The sequence below is a fragment of the Molothrus aeneus genome, chromosome 16, assembly GCF_037042795.1.
Source record: "Molothrus aeneus isolate 106 chromosome 16, BPBGC_Maene_1.0, whole genome shotgun sequence".
Taxonomy (NCBI): Eukaryota; Metazoa; Chordata; class Aves; order Passeriformes; family Icteridae; genus Molothrus; species Molothrus aeneus.
The window spans coordinates 15,607,214-15,626,576 of record NC_089661.1 but is presented as its reverse complement, the minus strand read 5'-3'; the positions used below and the strand labels follow the sequence as shown (position 1 = coordinate 15,626,576).

Genomic DNA, 19,363 nt, shown 5'->3' with positions numbered 1-19,363 from the left:
GATTGAAGTGACACCCAGGCTCACCTCCAGCAGTACACTCCGTGCTAAAGCATCCACCTTTTCCAGATCAATGTGTTTTTAAAGCATTAATAATCTGAATTAACACCACCACCTGTCACATAAGAGTGTCTGCTCTAATATTCACACCTGCACATACAAGCACTTACAGACTCACTAATTCACAACGTGCAGCTGCTGGTTTTAATTTGAACCTTAACAAGTGGAATGAGGGAACAAAATTAAGGTGCCTGCAAACCTCATAATGATCCCTGAACAGGAATCCTGAGCTGTCCTCAGGACACTGTTAACTCCTTTGTCCATGTACTGGGCTTTAGTAATGCCTCAAATTCTATTTATGGTGTTCGAGTAAGAAGCCCTAGAATATTCTAATCAAAGGTTTTATTAAATAATCCAGATGTTTGACCAGCATTCAGTAGGAACTGTATTGGCAAGTGCAATGGTAAGGAACAGGCCCCTGATTGGCCGACACTGTTGCTAATTGCTAATTGCTAATGATGTGTGTGCTAACTACTAACCCCCCCCAGTGCCCTGCTGCGTGTGTCCCCGGCATGGCCAGAGAGGGGCTGCCCCTGCTCCATTAACCCACTAAGCCCTGGAGAGCAGAATGTGAAGCTCTTGGTGCGTCTGGCCACCCTCACCTCGTGCTGTGTCTGTGCACACACCCAGAGCTGCCGTGTTCGTGCAGGGGCTCCCGCTGTGCCCGCTGTCACTGCCCTGTCCTGTGCCACCAGCGCTCCCTCCCCGTGTCACGGCCTCCAGAGCGGCTGCTCCAGGGGCTCAGGCTGCTGGCAGTGTCCCTGCCCATGCAGAGGGTGGGGTGGGATGGGATTTATGGTCCCTTCCAGCCCGTCCTGGGGTCCTGTGGCTGAAGCTCCTGCTCAGTGCCAGGCCAGAGCAGGGTGGGATTGCAGCTGCTCTGTGCAGGATCCCAAATCCCTGCAGGCTGGGGGGGTCAGGAGCAGGGCAGGGGGCACTCAGGGGCTGCCTTCCCCTCCTCCTGGTCTTTTAGCTCAGAAACCTTCAACTTGAGCTTTTCTGCAGTAACTTCTGGGTTAACTTCAGGTTTTCATGCTTGAGTTACGAGTCCCAGTCTCTCTAGGATGCCTGTCTGCACCTCCTGTGCTTGAAAACAAGGCATTTATTTGGATTTTTTGTTGATCTAAGTGATCTAAATTATTTCCTATGTGGAGCAGCTGCTGGACTGCAGTAAGGGATGTCATGGCACATTGTAAATCAGCTTTCCAAAATCCTGACAAGATTTTCAGTCACCCTTTTTTGAGCTGCTGGGGATTTTTCTGGTCTGATAATTGCAGCTGCCAGGGCAGTCAGTCACCAGAGATACAGCAGAGATCCTTTTTTGACACCTTGAATAAAATCCTCCTCTCCTCAGAAGAGGCAAAGACCATGGCATGTCCTGTTCACACAGGAGAGAGGTTTAATCTGCACTTGGTGTAAATAACTTCTGCCTCCTTCTGACACCATCCTTGTTCCTGTTGCTTCTCAGAGTCACAGGTGGTGTTCCCTGGTGGATGATTTGGGTGCCAGATTATTTTGCTGAGTGTTTTGACATGAAAGTCCAGAGTAGCTCTCAGGGGCATTGGGAATCTGACCCTAAATCAGGCTCGGTGTCCTCCCTCCTTCAGGAAGGAGTGGGTTTGTGTTCCTGCCCAGGCCTGGCCCGGGGTGTGTAGGAGGAGCAGTCTGAGCTGTTCAGTTGGGCTCAGCACTGCGTGCCCCAGGGGCCAGCTCTGTTCCCAGAGCCTTCATTGATCTTTGCTCTCCCTTCTCTGCCCAAGGAGATGCCCAGGAAGCCCCGACTCAGTGAGCTGGCCCTGGCCCGGCTGCTAAACTGCTGTTCCCTTTTTGTGCAGACTCTAATTCCAGTATTCCAGAGCCACTTGCAAACCCTCCTCCAGAGCCTCCTGCAGAGCTGGGCAGAGAGCTGCACACCCACCTGCTGCTGGACATTGACAATGACACGGAGAGCACGGCGCTGTGACCCCGCGCTCTGCGCCCCTTCCCGCTCCTGCAGGGGAAAACCCCCAGACCTTCCAGGGAAAGGCTTCTTCTGGCAGCGGGGCACAGCTGGGCACAGCTGGGCACAGCTGGCGCTGGGGCCTCCCGCCACACCAGCTCCAGGCTGGCCCAGCTTGGAGCAGACCTCTCAGAAAATGGAGCCCAGCCTTTGGCCACGTTTCGCCCTCAGAAGAAGTTTAATGATCTGGGTCTGGACACCGGTTTTCAAACTCTTGGATGGAAGGAATGAATTCCTACAGGAACTCGCTTAGGAAGAGTGGTCAGTGCTGATACAGGTGGTATGAGCAGAAATTCCAAAAGAATAAGAAGCAGAACGTTATTAGTTATTTAAAGTGCATGTCTGTATTAGGGAAATAATCCTCACGGCACCGTTAGAGGTTCTTTGTAGTTCTTAGCCCGTCCCAGGAGCTGCCTCCCAAGGGACCTTCCCTCTCTCCCAGGGGACATTCCCTCTCTCCCAGGGGACATTCCCTCTCGGATTTGCTGCAGATTCCCCTCAAGCCATGAACCAAACCCTGCCCCAGTGCTGGTGGTGACTGCTGGTTCTCAGTCACCTGTGGAACTGTGGATGCATCCAGTGCCTTGAAGGACTGTCGTGCTGTAGGAGGAACTTCTCTTTAATCATTTCATTGCTACTTAGGAGCAGTACTTACCCTGATTTCATAGTTATTTGTATTAACCTGCTTTGTTCATGTGCAACTGGCAACTGTTTCACGAGGAAACCGTGGAAATGGGGTTTGTGCTTTTGTTGAAAACGGTTGAATTTTGAAAGAACTTTGAAACAGCTGTTTGGATTCAGAAGTTGAGTGAACATTTATAAAATTAAAGATTGTTTTTTGTCAACTTAAGGCATCTTTATTCTAGTTTTGTGGCTTCCACTGGGTCCTGAAGGTCACAGCAATCCCCTGCACTGTGGAGTCCCTGACTGCTCAGCTTGGTTTTCCCTTAAGGACCTCAGTGGGAGCACTGTGAGACCTTCCTCTGTCACCACAGCAGCCCTATAACAAATCTTTGTAACTGCAAATTCAGTTTGAAGAGCCACAGGGCCCAGTCCTGTGATTTTGATGTTTATTCCCCAGACTGTCAGTGCCTCTCTTGCCCAGGGGTTCCAGCAGCGTTTCACAGGCTCAGAAAGGTTCCCCCAGACCAATTCCCTTTCTGTGGTTTAAGAGGAGCAGTTCCTGACTCTGTGGGCTGCTGCAGGTTTCCAGGTGCTCCTGCCTGGTCTCTCTGAGAGTGCTGCCAGCTCTGGGAGTGAGCTTGGCTACGACCCTGCAGTGTTTATTGAGTTCTGGGGAGGGGCGCAGGGAGCCAGGGCAGCTGAGGGGCTCCAGGAGGAGCCTCCTCCAACCTGGCCATGGGGCCCAGAGGTCTTGGCAGCGCCCCAGTCCCACAGACTCCAGGCAGACAGGGACCAAGTCTCACTCTTTAATGTTTCTCTGCAGCTGCATGAGGCCCAGGGCCAGGGATGGTGCCCAGCCCAGGGCTCTCCACTGAGGCACTCCCAGAAGGGCTGTGGGTGCCGAGGCCATGAGGGGCTGGCCCTGGGCGCCCCTGTCCTGGCACACCTGGTGGGTTTGCTGGTGTAGGTCCTGCAGGTGCCCCAGCAGCAGCTGTGGGGCAGTTTCCATGCTGGTGCTGGTGCTGCCATTGGAGTGCCAGTAGTGGTACCTCAGCCAGAGCTCCCAGACAGGTCCAGCAGCACCCACTGCACACAGGGAAGGAGCTGAACGGGCACAGCTGAGCCAGAGGCACACCAGAGCCCAGAGAACAGCCCTTGGCTCTGCTCTGGGCACTCGAGGGGTCACTGCTGTCCCCCAGGGCCACAGGAGCTGAACCAAAGGGGACCCAAGTGGTTGTAGCTGGTTATAGAGGCATAAATAGGAAGAGATTCCAGGCTTCCTGAATTCGAGGCAGTGCTCTAAGGCCAAAGAGCAAAATTAAATATTTAAAATAACCAAACCAACCTTCCTCAGCTGGTTGGTGCCAGGTGGGGTCTGACAGTGCCAGTGCCAAGCGCTCGGCCCAGGCACAGCCAGGCCCCCATTAGAAATAAGGAAAATATTATGTCTTTAAAATGTCTTAAATAAAGAAATAAAATTTAGAAAGCATTAAGAATTACATTAACCCTCTGCTAATCATTAATATTTACACCAGTTAGGATTAGCTGATGGTGTGTGCCCGGCCTCCCCCTGGCTATGCGAAGTAGGCCCAGAGGAAGACCCCAGCACACACACAGAGCAGCAGGTTGATGTTGAGGATGTGCTTCACCAGGGGCTCCTCCTCCAGGGACGCCAGGGGCAGGGGCTCAGCCCTGGGCAGGCTCTCAGCCCCCTCCTGCCTGCGCTCCATGCCACAGAGCCACAGCACAGTGCTCAGCAGCTTGGAGCTGCCCTTGGCCTCGGCTGCACCTGCAACAGGAATGAGAAAGGAGCCTGGTGCTGCTGTGCAGGGTGTGGTGCACAAACACAGCCCTGGCCTCACGGAGCACTCTGCACTGGCACCCCTGCAGCCCCAGGTCCATCCTCCCTGCAGCTCTGGGCTCAGCTCCTGCTCTCCCAGCAGCCATGGTCACGATAACCCAAACCCCAAACCCGAGCTGAAGCTGCTTGGTGCCCCCAGGTGAGCGCTGCTCCAGCCCATCCCTGCCACACCTGGAGCCTGGACTCCCCAGAGCCTCGGGGCACATCATTAATGCTGGAAGGCAACGCTGGTGTCCCACAGTGTGGGGCTGCCCAGCAGCAGGGGAGCTGCACCGTGACTCCCTAACTCACCACAGCCTGTCACAGACCAAGGGGACAGCAGCAAAGCTGACACGGTACCAAACAGGCCTGAGCCTGGCACAAACAGGGCTGGGAATCCTGGCTGCAATGCACGGGCAGCTCTGCACAGGCCCGTGCCCAATCCTGACAGGCTGGAGCTTTAAAACATGCACGAGCTTTAAAACGTGCACATCCTCCCTCACTGCTCTGCCAGGGCTCTCCCTGCTGCTAGAGCTGATCAGAGAACACTGCTGCAAAACAGAGAGGGAATTTCATCAACCTTTTTGTGTCTTCCTCCACCCTCCCCTTTTCCAGCCAGTTCTGGGAGCAGGTGCCACAGCACCAGCCATGGGATAGTGGCCATGGCTCCGTATCCCACCCAGCTCCTTTGTTTGAAGCTTCTGTAATGCCACCCAGAGCTGGTAAAGAAACTGAGCTCCTGCTTAGGTGCAACGTCAGGTAAAGCCTTTTTGCCCCTGGACGAGAGGAGATGGAGGTCAGAGCTCACTGTGCCCTGCAGCTCCCCCCGAGGGGCAGCTCCCAGCTCTGCTCTGGGACATGGGAAGCGCCCAGGACAGGGCTGGAGCTGGGCCAGGGGGTCTGGGATGGATTTCAGGGCAAGGTTCTTCCCCCGAGGGTGCTGGCACTGCCCAGGCTCCCCAGGGAATGGGCACGGCCCCGAGGCTGCCGGAGCTCCAGGAGGGTTTGGAGAGCTCTCCAGGGATGCCCAGGGTGGGGTTGTTGGGGGTCTGGGCAGGGCCAGGGCTGGGCTGGCTGATCCTGGGGGTCCCTCCAGCTCAGCCCATTCTCTGTTCTTTAATTCTGCCATTCTCTCAGCACACCCCGAATCTCCAGAGCTCCAGAGGAAGGAGCTCTAAGGTTCCCTGTCCTGCAGGCTGTCGGGAGCCCCCGGGGCTGTGGTCACTGACCTTTGCTGGGCTCGGGGCCGCTCTCGGGAGCGGGGCTCAGCTCCAGCTGCTCCTTGGCGGGGCCAGGCCCGGCTGCTGCCAGCTCCTGCCCGGCCGGGGCGTCCCCGCGGGTGAACCAGGTCAGCCGGTGGATCTGTGGCACCAAGGGAGCTGCTCAGCACCCACTGGGCACCAAGGGAGCTGCTCAGCACCCACTGGGCACCAAGGACGCTGCTCAGCACCCACTGGGCACCAAGGGAGCTGGCTCAGCACCCACTGGGCACCAAGGGAGCTGCTCAGCACCCACTGGCACCAAGGGAGCTGGCTCAGCACCCACTGGGCACCAAGGGAGCTGCTCAGCACCGCTGGGCACCAAGGGAGCTGCTCAGCACCCACTGGGCACCAAGGGAGCTGCTCAGCACCCACTGGGCACCAAGGGGGCTGCTCAGCACCCACTGGCACCAAGGGAGCTGCTCAGCACCCACTGGGCACCAAGGGAGCTGCTCAGCACCCACTGGGCACCAAAGGGGCTGCAGCAGAGGAGGGCTCAGTGCCCCAGGTGTGCCCACACCCAGCAATGAGCAGGGCTCCCATCTGCAGCTGTTTCCCCCTGGGGATGGAGCGAGGGGCACCCAGGGAGGCATTGAGGGCTAAGGGAACATGCAGGGGACACATGGGGGACACACGCGGGGGACACACGCGGGGGACACACACGCACCTGTTGGGGGGCCGGGGGCTCGGTGGCCAGGCTGACCAGGAGCACGGTGAGGCTGGTGGTGGCCCCCAGCACCATGGAGAAGTAGAGGTAGTGCATGTGCCTGACCACGCCGGGCCGGCCGTCGGGCTGCCCGCAGCGCGGCTCGGGGTAGATGAAATCCAGCACCAGGCGCACCCCACCCAGCAGCAGCCCCAGCAGCAGCCCCCAGAACGCTCCCTGGGGAGGCAAGGGAGGGCTCAGCGCTGCGGCAGCGCCCAGCAGGGCTGCAGGGCCAGCACAGCCCGGTACCTTCTCGTTGGCTCTCCTCCAGAAGCAGCCCAGGATGAAGACCACGGCCACGGGCGGCTGCAGGTAGGAGCTGATGGACTGGATGTAGATGAAGAGCTGCCCACCCTGGCCAGCCTGCACCAGGGGGATCCACAGGATGGACACCACGGTCAGCAGCAGCACAAACACCCTGCGGGACACAGGGAGGCCCCTCCTGTGAGCTCCGGCCCTGCCACCGTGAGATTTTCTGAAAAACCCTCTTGGCCCAGCATTTTCTCCTGGGAAGCTGAGAGGCCTCAGAAAAGAATGAAAACAATAATTATCTGATTGCTTGGGAATGTGGGCTGGAGATGCTTTACCAACAGGTGCATCTTGGATTGGTTCCATGTGAATTGTTCCTAATTCATCACCAATCACCATCAGCTGTGTCAGACTCTCTGAGTCAGTCACGAGCTCTCACTATCATTCTTGTTAAGCCTTTTGATGTATCCTTTCTCTTTCTTTAGAATAGTTTGAGTATAGCATTCTTTAATAAAATATAATATCACAAAATAATAAATCAGCCATCTGAGAACACGGAGGACGGAATTCTCATCTCTCACCTCGTCCTGGGGACCTCACAACACCACAAGGCCCTGCTTCTCCTGTTGCTCAGGGTGACCAAGGTGTCCCACAGCCCTAAAGCCTCTGCTGCAGTCCTGCCCGAGCTGGGCAGGTGGTGTCACCTCAGGGGCTGTGCCCAGCTGTGCCTGGCACCAGGCTCTGCCCATCCAGCTGTGCCCAGCTGTGCCTGGCACCAGGCTCTGCCCATCCAGCTGTTCCCAGCTGTGCCCGGCACCAGGCTCTGCCCATCCAGCTGTGCCCAGCTGTGCCCGGCACCAGGCTCTGCCCATCCAGCTGTGCCCAGCTGTGCCTGGCACCAGGCTCTGCCCATCCAGCTGTTCCCAGCTGTTCCTGGCACCAGGCTCTGCCCAGCCCATCCCAGCTGTTCCTGGCACCAGGCTCTGCCCATCCCAGCTGTGCCCAGCTGTGCCTGGCACCAGGCTCTGCCCAGCCCTGCCCAGCTGTGCCCACCTGCCCACGACCATCAGCTCCCACTCGGAGCAGCGAGGCCGGAGGTGCTTCCAGAGGTCCATGGTGAAGATGGTGCTGGAGCTGTTGAAGATGGAAGTCAGGGAGGACATGAGGGCTGCTATCATCACCGACATCATCAGGCCCCTGAGCCCTGGCAACAAGGAGAGGCAGAGCCACCCTGAGGAACCCTCAGAGGCTCCACTGCAGGGTGGCCTCCAGGTCTCCTGTGGGTAGAACAGACTTTCAAAACTGGTTTTAGCTCCAATTCAAAATGACAATGGCAGGTTCATCCCACACAAACCCCTCTAAATGGCAGTGCCAGGCTCTTGGCCTCTCTGAGCCCCCCTCCCAGGCGCCTGTGGCTGCCACGTGCCAGCCCCACCATGCCAGAGCCATCACCAGGCCCTTACCTACAGGCAGGAGCTCCAACACCAGCTTGGGGTACGCAATATCAGAGCAGCCAGAGGGGTTGCCGCAGATTTTTTGGCAAATTTCTGGGTCTGCACAAGCCACCAGGTCTGGAAGAAGCAGTGGGCAGTGAGAGGCAGCAGCGCAGCAGGGTCCCTGAGCAGGCTCCTCTGCTCTCAGTCGCTCTCTAAGGCAGAGCCTGGGGCTCCGGGCCAGCCCAGCCCAGGCACGGCTGGGGCTGCTCTGGCAGCATCCAGCTCCTGCCTGGAAGGACATTTCTCCACGTGTGGGGCATTGATGCCTTGGAAGCTCCCAGCTGACCAGGAAAGGCTTCCCCAGCCCTGAGCAGCGGGGAGAGCTCCGAGATCCCTCCCTCAGCACTTACCTGGGAACAGAACCCGGCTGATCATGCCTGGCATTACCATCATAAAGAGGGGCAAAATCTTCAAGTAGGAGGTCATCAAGGAGCCTCCTTTGGCGTGGGAGAGGTTTTTGGCAGCGAGGGACCTCTGAACAATGACCTAGGAATGAAGGAATGGCTTTGGTTGGCTGCCAGCAGCAGGGGCTGGCTGGGATGGATCATCCTGACTTTGATCTCCAGTGAACTCTGCAGGTCTCAGAGGGTGATCACAGAGCCTGGCTGTGCTCTGGAGCCCTTGCTCTGGATGCTGGCTCCTTTCAGAAACACAGGCACCGCTCTGTGCCCTTCCAGCCCAGCTGGGAGCGCTCTGTGCCGCAGGGCCTGACCCTCACCTACCCATGCCCAGGGCTGTCCATGCTCCCTGCTCTGGGCACTTCCCTGGCCCTGTGGAGCAGGACAGGGCTGGAGTGGGCAGAGTTCAATAAGAGATCAGGAGGGCACAGCTGGGGCAGCAGGAGGGGTTCGAGGGCTCTGAGGGGGAACCTGGGAGGGAGGAGAGCCAGACCCGGGAAAGGTGAGAGAAGAAATTCACAGGTGGTTCACGAGGAACCGAGGATCAAGTTAAAAAGCAAACAAACAAACAAAAGACTTCTTTATAGACTGGGATTAACACACAAACGCGTTCTTACCCCCTCTTCCATGGAGATGGTTACTAATATTTAGTTGTGCATACCAAGATTTCCTTCTTTAGGACTGATTGATTAGATCTGATTTTGCTGATGGTCAAATGAGATTTTAGTGATGATCCCCCTCAGAAAATCAGTCCAGGTGAGGTGGCAGCCCCCAGGTTTGCAATGGCACCCACCTGGTCTGTGCACCAGTACCACAGGGAGGGGATGGTCATTCCCACCAGGACTCCTGGCCAGGGCAGGTCAGAGCTGACAGGGTCCCTGAAGATGTGGAAAGCATCGGCCCTGGGCAGCCCACAGCTGCTGTTCTCCTGACGGATGCTGGGGATGGCACCGAAGTATTTGGCCTGCAAACCTTCAAGGCCACCGACTTCAATGAAACCTGGAATGGGTCATGAGAAGCTGTTAGTGCATCCCCCCGGGCCAGGACTCTGATTGCAGCCTCTGGGCCACTGTGGGGGATGCTCCAGGAGCATTCCTAAACAATCAGCAGCTCTCCCAGGGGGCTGGGGAGGGGCAGACACTGCTGGCTGCAGCAGGTGCTGCCCCTCCTGTGGAATCACAGAACCCTGCCACGGTTTGGCTTGGGAGGGACCTCAAAATCCATCCCATCCCACCCCTGCCAGGGCAGGGACACCTCCCACTGCCCCAGGGGCTCCCAGCCCCAGTGTCCAGCCTGGCCTGGGGCACTGCCAGGGATCCAGGGGCACCCACAGCTGCTCTGGGCACCTGTGCCAGGGTTCCCACCCTCCCAGAGAAGCATTTCTGCCCAGGGTTTAACGTGATGAGGTTTCTGTCCCAGTGCAAGTGACAGAGGCCCAGGGAAGCACTCACTGAAGACCATGAGGGACAGGGCCCCGATGAGCATGATGAGGGTCTGCAGGGCATCCGTGTAGATCACAGCTGCCAGGCCACCTGCAGGGCACAGGGCACACGCTGGGCTCGTTCTGCACAGCACCACACCCTGCACAGGCTCCTGAGCACAAACCGAGCCCCGGGCCGGGCTGGGGGCTCTGTCCGTGCTGGGGGCAGCCTGGGCCAGAGGCACTCTGCAATTCCTCAGGATCTGACTCATCATGAGTCACCCTTTTGTCACTACAAGCCAAAAGCAGGAGTAGTTCTACGGGAAATATGTGGAAAAGTTTTAAAACAAAGCCCAAGCTGTAAAAAGGAGGAGAGGGGGAAAAAGGGAATTGTGATTTTACATCACTGGGGGCGAGCAGTGGGAAAGGAATAACCTTTATTTGCCTGGGGTTTCTGTGTGGCTCTTTTCCATTTGGCCACTCCTAAGCCCTGAAAGGGCATCCAAGCCTGGAGTCTTTCTGCATTACACGGCTCATTGTGCTGCAAATCCCTCACACCTCCGGGGAAACAGGGGAAATGTACCCTGGGAATGCCCTGCAGAGCTTCTCCTGAGGCACAGCAGACCTGCACCCACCTGAGGCAGCCTCTGAGGAGCATTCGCTCACCCTCACCTGGCAATTCTTCCTAAAAAGGTGAATTTTCTATTGCCTTCCCACCCCAACGTCCACACTCACGGCAAAACCAGGCTGGACATGGTGCATGGCATGAACCATGGAGTCCTGGAATGGCTTGGGCGGGAAGGGAGCTCAGAGCCCACCCAGTGCCACCCCTGCCACGGCAGGGACACCTGCCACTGTCCCAGGCTGCTCCAGCCCCAGTGTCCAGCCTGGCCTTGGGCACTTGGATGTCTCAGCTGGGTGGGCAGGACTGGGGCAGTGGCAGGGTCTGGACAGGGCAGGGGCAGGGGCTGGACAGGGGCAGGGGCTGGACAGAGCAGGGGCAGGGCAGGGTCTGGGGCAGGGCAGGGGCAGGGTCAGTGCAGGGTCAGTGCAGGGTCAGTGCAGGGTCTGGACAGGGCAGGGGCAGGGTCAGTGCAGGAGTGTCCCCAGCACCAACCAGACACGGTGTACACAGCAGTGATGGCCAGCAGCCCGGCCACGGCGATGTACAGGTCCCAGTGCAGGGCCTGCTGGATGAACAGGGCCCCGGCGTACATGTCCACCTGCAGGGACAGAACAGTGACAGTGACACGCTGCGGGGACAGAACAGTGACAGTGACACATTGCAGGGATGAACAGTGACAGACACACACTGCAGGGACAGCAGAGTGACAGTGACGCTGCGGGGACAGAACAGTGACAGTGACACACTGCAGGGACAGAACAGTGACAGTGACACACTGCAGGGACAGCGCTGCCACACAGTGCAGGGACAGCAGACTGACAGACACACACTGTGGGGACAGCAGAGTGACAGTGACACATGCTGCAGGGATGGCACAGCCACTGTCACACACTGCAGGACAGCACCACCAGCCCCTCCCAGTGTGCACATTCCCATTCCCCCCTTTCCTGGGACCAGCCCGGTTTGTTCATGGTCCCAGCCCCCCCAGCCCCAGCTTCCACCCCCAGCAGCCCCAGGAGCCCTCCTCAGCCATTGGTCACTGCTGCTGCTCCCAGCAGGGACAGCCAGGGGATGGCAGGGGTGCCACGAGCGGGGACGTGCCCAGCCCTGGGACAGAGGCTGGGCTGAGCTCCTCTCCTTGCCCAGCTCGGGGTGGGGGAGCTGGGCTGGGCAGGGCCTGGGGAATCTGCCCTGCAAACCCCCCTGAATTGTCCCTGCTGCCATGGGGACAGGGGGACCAGCAGCACAATGGCCCCAGGGCTGGGCCAGCCCTGCCCAACCTGCTCTGCAGCAGCTGAAAATGGGATAGGAGAGCTCCAGGACAGGCCCAGGGAGGGCAGGCAGGGGTAGAACACCCTGAGCACAGGAGCTGCACTCAGACGTTCCAGCAGGTGGAAATGGATTCATTCCATTTGATCCAGAGGAGAAGCTGAGCCTTCCCCAGCACTCACATCCATTCCACACAACCCTGGAGTGCTTTGGGTGGGAAGGGACATTAAATCCCTTCCATTCCCACCCTGCCATGGCAGGGACACCTCTCGGGGTGCTCCAAGCCCCGTCCAGCCTGGCCTTGGGCGCTGCCAGGGATCCACAGCTGCTCTGGGCACCCCGTGCCTCACTTCTCTCCCAGGAAGAATTCCTGCCCAATTCCCCACCCAGCCCTGCCCTCTGGCACTGGAAGCCATTCCCTGTGTCCTGGCACCCCAAGCCTCTGTCAGAAGTTTTGGGAGGCTCAGAGGCAGGGTCAGACACCGTGTTCCCCCCCAGGACAGGAAATCCCCAGCAGGGATCTGTCTGTTCCAGTTAATGAACAGCCACCAGGCTGTTGTGCAAGGCTTCATTCAGTTATTTATTCAAACAGGTGCAATAAAGGAATGAAGACTTCTCTTCCAGCCCTGTCCCAGCCTCTCCATCCTGCCATAACAGCACCTGTGTCTGCACAGGCAATCAACGTGCAAAGGGGAGAAACTGGGGGAGCTGCCAGGGGTGCAAAATCTAACAGCCACCACATCCACCCTGCCAGCCCCACTGTCCATGGACTACTGCTCAGGACACTGCCACGAGCTTTCCCTACTGGTGTCACAAGCATTCAGGTGCCAGCTGAGCAAAAAAAGAGAAGCCACTCCTTTTTGTGTAGGTCCTCAAAAAAACAGAGTCTCTCTTCCTTGGGAGTCCCCTTCCTTTTGATCACAAACCCTTCTCTGCTCATCCAGGCACAGCCACTCCTTGCATTTCTGAGCCTCACTGCTCAGCACACATTTCCAAAGTGAATTCAACCCAATCCATTTCCCTTTTTCTTTTTTTTTTCCTACTTACAGATATTTTGGTGAAGATGTAGATGAACAAGTAGAGAATGGCCAGGAATATCTGAATTCTTTTGCCTCCAAAACGCCTCTGCAAATACTCTGGCATGGTCGTAACCTACAGAGCGACAGGCAGTGAGGGAAGGGGGGGACAGTCCCTGGGGCACCCCCAGAGCTGCCAGGGGCTCCCCATGGATCTCTGGGGGTGTTTGCAGTGGGACAGGAGCAGGAGGGCCCCGGGGGCTGCCCTGGGCTGGGGTTTGGCTCTGCTGTGATGCTGCACAGGGCTCTCCATCAACTGTGAGTGCCCAGCCCCGTGCTCGGGGGGACTCTGCCCATTGCCAGGGGCTGGGGGCAGCCTGAGCCCCCTGCCAGCAGCCTGAGCCCCTGCCAGCAGCTCTGCCACCCCAGCCAGGGCAGGGGAACAGCGCCAGGAGCAGTGGAGGGAGCCTGTCCACCCACCTACCCACCCATCCATCCATCCATCCCATATCCATCCATCCATCCATCCATCCATCCATCCATCCATCCCATATCCATCCATCCATCCCATATCCATCCATCCATCCCATATCCATCCCCACCTACCCCCGAGGCAATGTAGATGGGCAGGAAGAGCCAGGCCAGCACCAGCACACAGAACATCCCCTGCCAGGAAGGGAAGGGCTGGGTCAGAGGGGCTCCAGGCTGGGCTGGGACAGTGTCCCCAGAGCTGGGCACTGCCAGCCCCGCAGCAGGAGCAGGCTGAGCCCGCAGGGAGGGCAGGGAGGGCTCCAGCCCCCCGTGCCCACTCACGTTCCACTCGTAGGCTGTGGCTGCAATGCCCGAGGCAGCTCCCGAGCCCGCCAGGCCAATGAAGTGCCCGCTGCCCACGTTGCTGGCAAACAGGGATGCGCCCACCTGGGGAAAGGGAGAAACCAGCTCTGGCCCTGGCACGGGGGGCACAGGGAACTGTCCCCGCTCCTGGCTGCAGAGGACACAGAGCAATCCTCGTCAGCCTCTGCCACCTTCTTCTTTTCCCTACAGGGTCAGTGGCCTTGGCACCTCTCTCCAGCCTCTTTCACCATTCACTGCCCGCTTGTGCTCAGGACCATCCTGCTTGCAAAGCATCCAATTCTTGTGGGTGAGCAGAGAAGGTGGGGGGAGCAGGTGGAAATGTCAGGTTCTGGCATCAGCCCAGCCCAGATGAGACAGCCCAGCCAGCACAGGCTCAGCACAGAGCTGTGGCCGTGCTGGGGACCCCCAGGGAACTGTGGAAACCTCCAGAAGCAGCCAGGTTTTGAGGGGCATTGGGCTGAGCCTCCCCAACACGAGACTGGCGAAGCACAGGAGGAACTTTTGGCTGTTTGTTCCTGTTTGGAGGCGCGGGCAGTGCCCCAGCAGAAGCGCTGGTGCGGCAGAGGGCCGTGGGCAGGGGGACAGGGCTACTCACGGGCCACCAGACCATCTGTCCCCCGGCGAGGAAATAGCCCTTGACGGTGCTGCGCTGCGTCTTCCACATGGACTGCGGGCACACGGGGGCACGGGCTCAGGGCTCGCCAGGGCTGCCCTGCACAGCCCCCGAGCTGCCCCCAGCTGCAAGAGAAGGCTTTTCCTGAGGGACACTGGCTGCTGGAGATCCCGGGCCCAGGGAGTGCCCTGAGCCCTAGGGCAGGTTTCCCTCACCTCGCACCCTGATGGAAGGAGCAAACCCATCCCTCCGGGTCAGAAAGGAAGGGAAGCAGTTCTGGGCAAGAGCTGCAGAATGTCTGGGTGTCAGGAGCACCCAGGAGGAATGCTGGGCATTGCACAGGCGACTCCCCCTGCCCCAGAGATGGTCCCTGCAACGCTCTGAGCTGTGCACCACATCCAAAGGGAGCAGCTATTCCCCTCTGCCTCCCGACAGCCAGGCTGCCACAAAAGCCATGCCAAAGGATGTCCTTCTGCCCTAATTATATATAGACAATGCTAATAATTTAAGGAATCTGCTGTCAGGACCCCTGTGGACAAGCACAGGTGATTTATAGGGCAGCAGTTCCTTCCTGGATGAACAAAACATCATTGTTAGCGACAGTTTGTGCTCAGACAGCCTCTTCCTCACCAGGGTTCTCAAACCTTGGCTAACACAGGCCTGGGCATTCCCCAGGGACAGTGAGGGCACTTCCCAGGCTGGGGAGAGGACAAGGACCTGCAAACTCCCCCCTGCAGCAGTTGAGTGCAGTGGAAAGCGGCCCAATCCCAGCCAGAGCAGCCCCGTTTATCAGCACACCGGGGCACACTGGGAGCTTTGGAGGGCTCTGCTCACCCAGAGCCCCACGGCCAGCACGAAGAGGAAATAGAGCACGAGCACGGCGATGTCCACGGGCTCCAGGGTCTGCTGGGGGAACACGTCCCACGAGGGGGTCACAGAGGCTGGGGGCACGCTGCTGGGCTCCATGGCTGCCTGGGCACGCCGCCGGCCTGCTGCACACACCTGTGGAAGGACGGGGGGTGGCCAGGGAAAGCCCTGGGCAGGTGGGGCTGGTTTGAGGAGCTCAGGGTGCTGAGGTGCTGCTGGTGCTGCCAGAGCTCTGGGCAGGCTCCAGTCCCTGGCATTTGCCCCATCCATGAGTGTCTTGCTGTGATGGGGAGATGCTGCCAGCTGGGCTGCTGGATCTCCTGTTGGTTTCTGACTGGTGAGAAATGGGGGCCTTAGAGAGGAGGTGAAAGCAGCTGGAGCAGGCAGAGGGAAGGAGCAGAGCTGGGGTTACAGCCTGGGGGCCCAGGTGGCAGCAGGGCAGGACTGGCCCCAGTGAGGAGCTGCTGCCACAAACGGGTCCCTCACAAGCCAGCAGGGAGTGGTGGCACATGAACGGCCCCAGCAGTGCTGACATTTTCCTCCTTTGCCACAGCAAGAGCTCCAACCCTGTACAGAGCACTTGGGTCTCCTCCTGAGCTGGAAACTGTCCCTTGCTCCTTGTCAGGAGCAGAGACTGGCAACCAAGGAGTACAAAAACCCATTTCCTTCTCCAGAAACACCTGACTGAGGTGTGGCAGCACTGTGGGATCCCTGGAAGGGCTCCCTGGAGCATCCCCTGGAGCTGCCCCTGGCAGAAGGGGCAGGATGAACTCCAGGCAGGGAGCTTGGTCAGGTGTTTGGATTAATGCAAATGAATTAATTCCTTCCCATTTCCTCCTTGCCTCAGCTCAGGCACACTTTGAGAGCAGGACAGGAGGTGAGAGGCAGCCGAGGCCACCTGGGCTGTCCCTGGCTCAGCAGTGGCCACAGTCAGTCCCCAAGGAGCCTGGGGGCTGCACGGAGCAGGTTTGGGACGCTCCTGACCCTGCCCAGGGCGGGTTTGGGTTTGGGATGCTCCTTACCCTGCCCAGAGCGGGTCTGGGTTTGGGACGCTCCTTACCCTGCCCAGGGCGGGTTTGGGTTTGGGACGCTCCTTACCCTGCCCAGGGCGGGTTTGGGATGCCCCTGACCCTGCCCAGAGCGGGTTTGGGTTTGGGACGCTCCTGACCCTGCCCAGAGCGGGTTTGGGTTTGGGACGCTCCTGACCCTGCCCAGGGCGGGTTTGGGTTTGGGACGCTCCTGACCCTGCCCAGAGCGGGTTTGGTTGCTCCTTACCCTGCCCAGGGCGGGTTTGGGTTTGGGATGCTCCTTACCCTGCCCAGGGCGGGTTTGGGATGCTCCTTACCCTGCTGAGCTGAGGAGGGGTTCCCAGGAGGAGCAGTCACGGCCCCGCAGCCAGGCCAGCCCTGCTGTCACTGCACACCTGGGCCAGGTGTCTGCTGCTTCCCTTCCTGCACGTCTGGCCGGCTCCTTTGGCCTCTCCTGCACTTGTCAGGGGACACTTATAGGCTGTCCCTGCCAGAAGGCTGCAGGAGGTGTGGCGAGGGCGCCGGGACAGCCGGCACGGACGCTCGGATCACGAGCTGTCAGACGAGTTCTGCCTCTGAGCCGAGGGCAGCAAAGCCAGCCCGGGGCAGCCTCCTGTCCCACGGGTCCCACAACAGCCCTGAACAGGTGTGGGGCTGAGCTGGGCCTGCCCTCAGCTCACTTGGGGCCTGGGGACTCACCCAGAGCGTGACCAACCACGCTCCTGCCCTGGTGGCACCATGGGGCTGCCCTGGGGGTGAGCCAGGAGAGCGCACAGGGAGGAGCTGGAGGATGCAGGAGCTGAAGGATAACAAGGACTGCTCAGGGGAGTGAGCCAGGAGAGCACAAAGGCAGGAGATGGAGGATGGAGGAGCTGGAGGATGCAGGAGCTGGAGGATAAGCAAGGACTGCTCAGGGGAGTGAGCCAGGAGAGCACAGGGGCAGGAGATGGAGGATGCAGGAGCTGCAGGCTGAGGAGGGCAAGGCCTGCCCTGTGTCCTGCAGCACCCCTGGGCTCATCCCTTTACCAAAGGTCGGGCAATAAATAAGGAGTTCCCAGGGCAGGACCCATCCCAGCACTGCCTCCCACAGCTGGGAGCTGCATCCTGGCCCTGCAGCCTCCAGCGCCAGAGCTGGTAGGGAGCCTTGATCTGGTTGAGGGCAGTGGTCCCAGCACCAGGCTGGCCCTGGGGACACTCAGCAGAGCCTTTTCCATGCTTTATGAGCCCCTGGATCCCCGCTCCCTCCTGGCAGGGATGCTCTGATGGCCAGAGCGCTGCTCTCTCACCTCTTTAAGGCCAATGTGTCTTGGCCGCTGCTGAGTTTTTACTGGCACGCCCAGCCCCTGACTAGGAAAGGACAAACAGGGTTTGGTATGGCAGCCTGGGAAGCCGCTCACCCTGCTCCACACCTCCAGCTCCCCCGGCTCCTTCCAGCCCGGCTCCCGCGGAGCAGAGTCCCAGAACGGCACCGAACCCCGGCATCGGGGAATCTCCTGGGCCGGGAGGGACCCGCGGGGAGCACCCGGGCTCGGCCGGAGCTGCGGAGCCGCGCACAGCGAGGGGAGAGCGGGGCTGAGCCGGGGCGGGACAGCGCTGCGGCTGTCTGTCCTTCCGTACGGGTCGGACAGGGGGACAGCGCTGCGGCTGTCTGTCCTTCCGTACGGGTCGGACAGGGGGACAGCGCTGCGGCTGTCTGTCCTTCCGTACGGGTCGGACAGGGGGACAGCGCTGCGGCTGTCTGTCCTTCCGTACGGGTCGGACAGGGGGACAGCGCTGCGGCTGTCTGTCCTTCCGTACGGGTCGGACAGGGGGACAGCTCTGTCTGTCCCTCCCAGAGGTGTGCACACGGGGGACAGCCGTGTCTGTCTGTCCCTCCCAGAGGTGTCGGACAGGGAACAGCCGTGTCTGTCTGTCCCACCCAGAGGCAGGTGCCCTCCCTGCCCGGGCACGGGCAGGGATGGCGGATGCCCCGCACGGAGGGCAGGGATGGCGGATGCCCCGCACGGAGGGCAGGGGCACGGGCAGGGATGGCGGATGCCCCGCACGGAGGGCAGGGGCACGGGCAGGGATGGCGGATGCCCCGCACGGAGGACAGGGACACTCCCGAGCTGCCGCAGGTGCCGCTCCGGCTCCTCCCGGGGCAGGCAAGGGCCCCTCCCGCCGCGGGTTCCCGGATCCCGGCTCGGCCGCGGCCCAGTGGAAATTTTGCCCGTGTTGTGCATTCCGCTCACAGCCCGCTGTCCCCCGGTGCCTGGCACAGGCGGCGGCGCTTTCCTCGCCAGAGATTGTGAGCAGGGACAGCCGTGGCATGGGAATGAAGCGCTCGGCCGGCGCTGTATCAACAGCAGCGCAGCCCACGTGGCTCCGAGGCTCCGCGGCTCCCGGTGCCTCCTCGGGGGGGATTTTAAAGCATCCCCAGCTCCATCCACCTCCTGCGGCCAGCACGGCCCGCCGGGGCCCAGGGCAGCCCGGCAGAGCTCCCCGAACCCGACGGAGCTCCCGACTCGAGGTAGAACTGAAAGGGAACTTACTGCGCTCAGCTGGGTCTTATTCTGCTCCCCGCGCCGGGCACCAGCAGGGCTCTGCCAACTGACAGGCAGCTTAAATATTGCCAGAGAATCGGGGTTTGCCAGCGGAGCTGTTAACAGGGTCACAAGGGATGAGAAGGAATATTTATAGTCAAAGTTAAACTAATTGACCGAAGTTACTCTTTTGGTCTCCCGTGGCTCTGGTGAGAAGTGCATTATTTTCACTATCAGGGCTCCCGGGTCAAACTCCACGGAGTGCCATTCTCTTAAGCAATCTGTGCTCTATGCGAGGCACACAGAACAATAAAAAATCAGGGCTGGTGTCCTCTGGAGCTGACAGCCCGTGGCACAGGGAGGAGCTGACAGCCTGTCCTGTGTCAGTGTTTGTGCCTGAGCCTCGCAGGGCGCAGGATCCGGCCGTGGGCTGGGGTTGGTAGCACTGCTGAGCCTGGAGGTTAATCCCAGAACTGAGTCCCTCTCTGGCAACAGGCTGGAGGTTTGTCATCAGCATCAT

The 19,363-nt window shown here is 59.6% G+C and overlaps 2 protein-coding genes across 9 annotated transcripts in view; one reads left to right on the top strand and one right to left on the bottom strand.

The window, feature by feature from the left end:
* ARHGAP17 (Rho GTPase activating protein 17) overlaps positions 1-2,906 on the top strand; it is a 42,272-nt gene extending 39,366 nt beyond the window's left edge. For 3 of the 8 annotated variants that reach the window (XM_066560709.1, XM_066560702.1, XM_066560708.1), the window contains one exon: positions 1,893-2,906. In XM_066560709.1, the coding sequence (XP_066416806.1) occupies positions 1,893-2,020 (128 nt within the window). In that variant the 3' untranslated portion in view covers positions 2,021-2,906. Of the gene's footprint in view, positions 1-415 lie in introns of all 8 variants that reach the window. The other 5 variants (XM_066560707.1, XM_066560705.1, XM_066560706.1 and 2 more) reach the window with 3 other exon arrangements.
* On the bottom strand, positions 2,321-18,896 carry SLC5A11 (solute carrier family 5 member 11). Its single transcript, XM_066560710.1, has 16 exons — positions 18,853-18,896; positions 15,261-15,428; positions 14,409-14,480; positions 13,772-13,876; positions 13,565-13,624; positions 12,990-13,094; positions 11,166-11,271; positions 10,080-10,160; positions 9,422-9,627; positions 8,581-8,716; positions 8,198-8,305; positions 7,788-7,938; positions 6,735-6,903; positions 6,447-6,662; positions 5,750-5,882; positions 2,321-4,469 (listed from the first exon to the last, which is right to left on the bottom strand). Exons 2-16 carry the CDS (start codon positions 15,390-15,392, stop codon positions 4,255-4,257), a joined length of 1,995 nt encoding a protein of 664 aa, XP_066416807.1. The 5' UTR covers positions 15,393-15,428; positions 18,853-18,896; the 3' UTR covers positions 2,321-4,254.
* Positions 18,897-19,363: the final 467 nt, after the last annotated feature.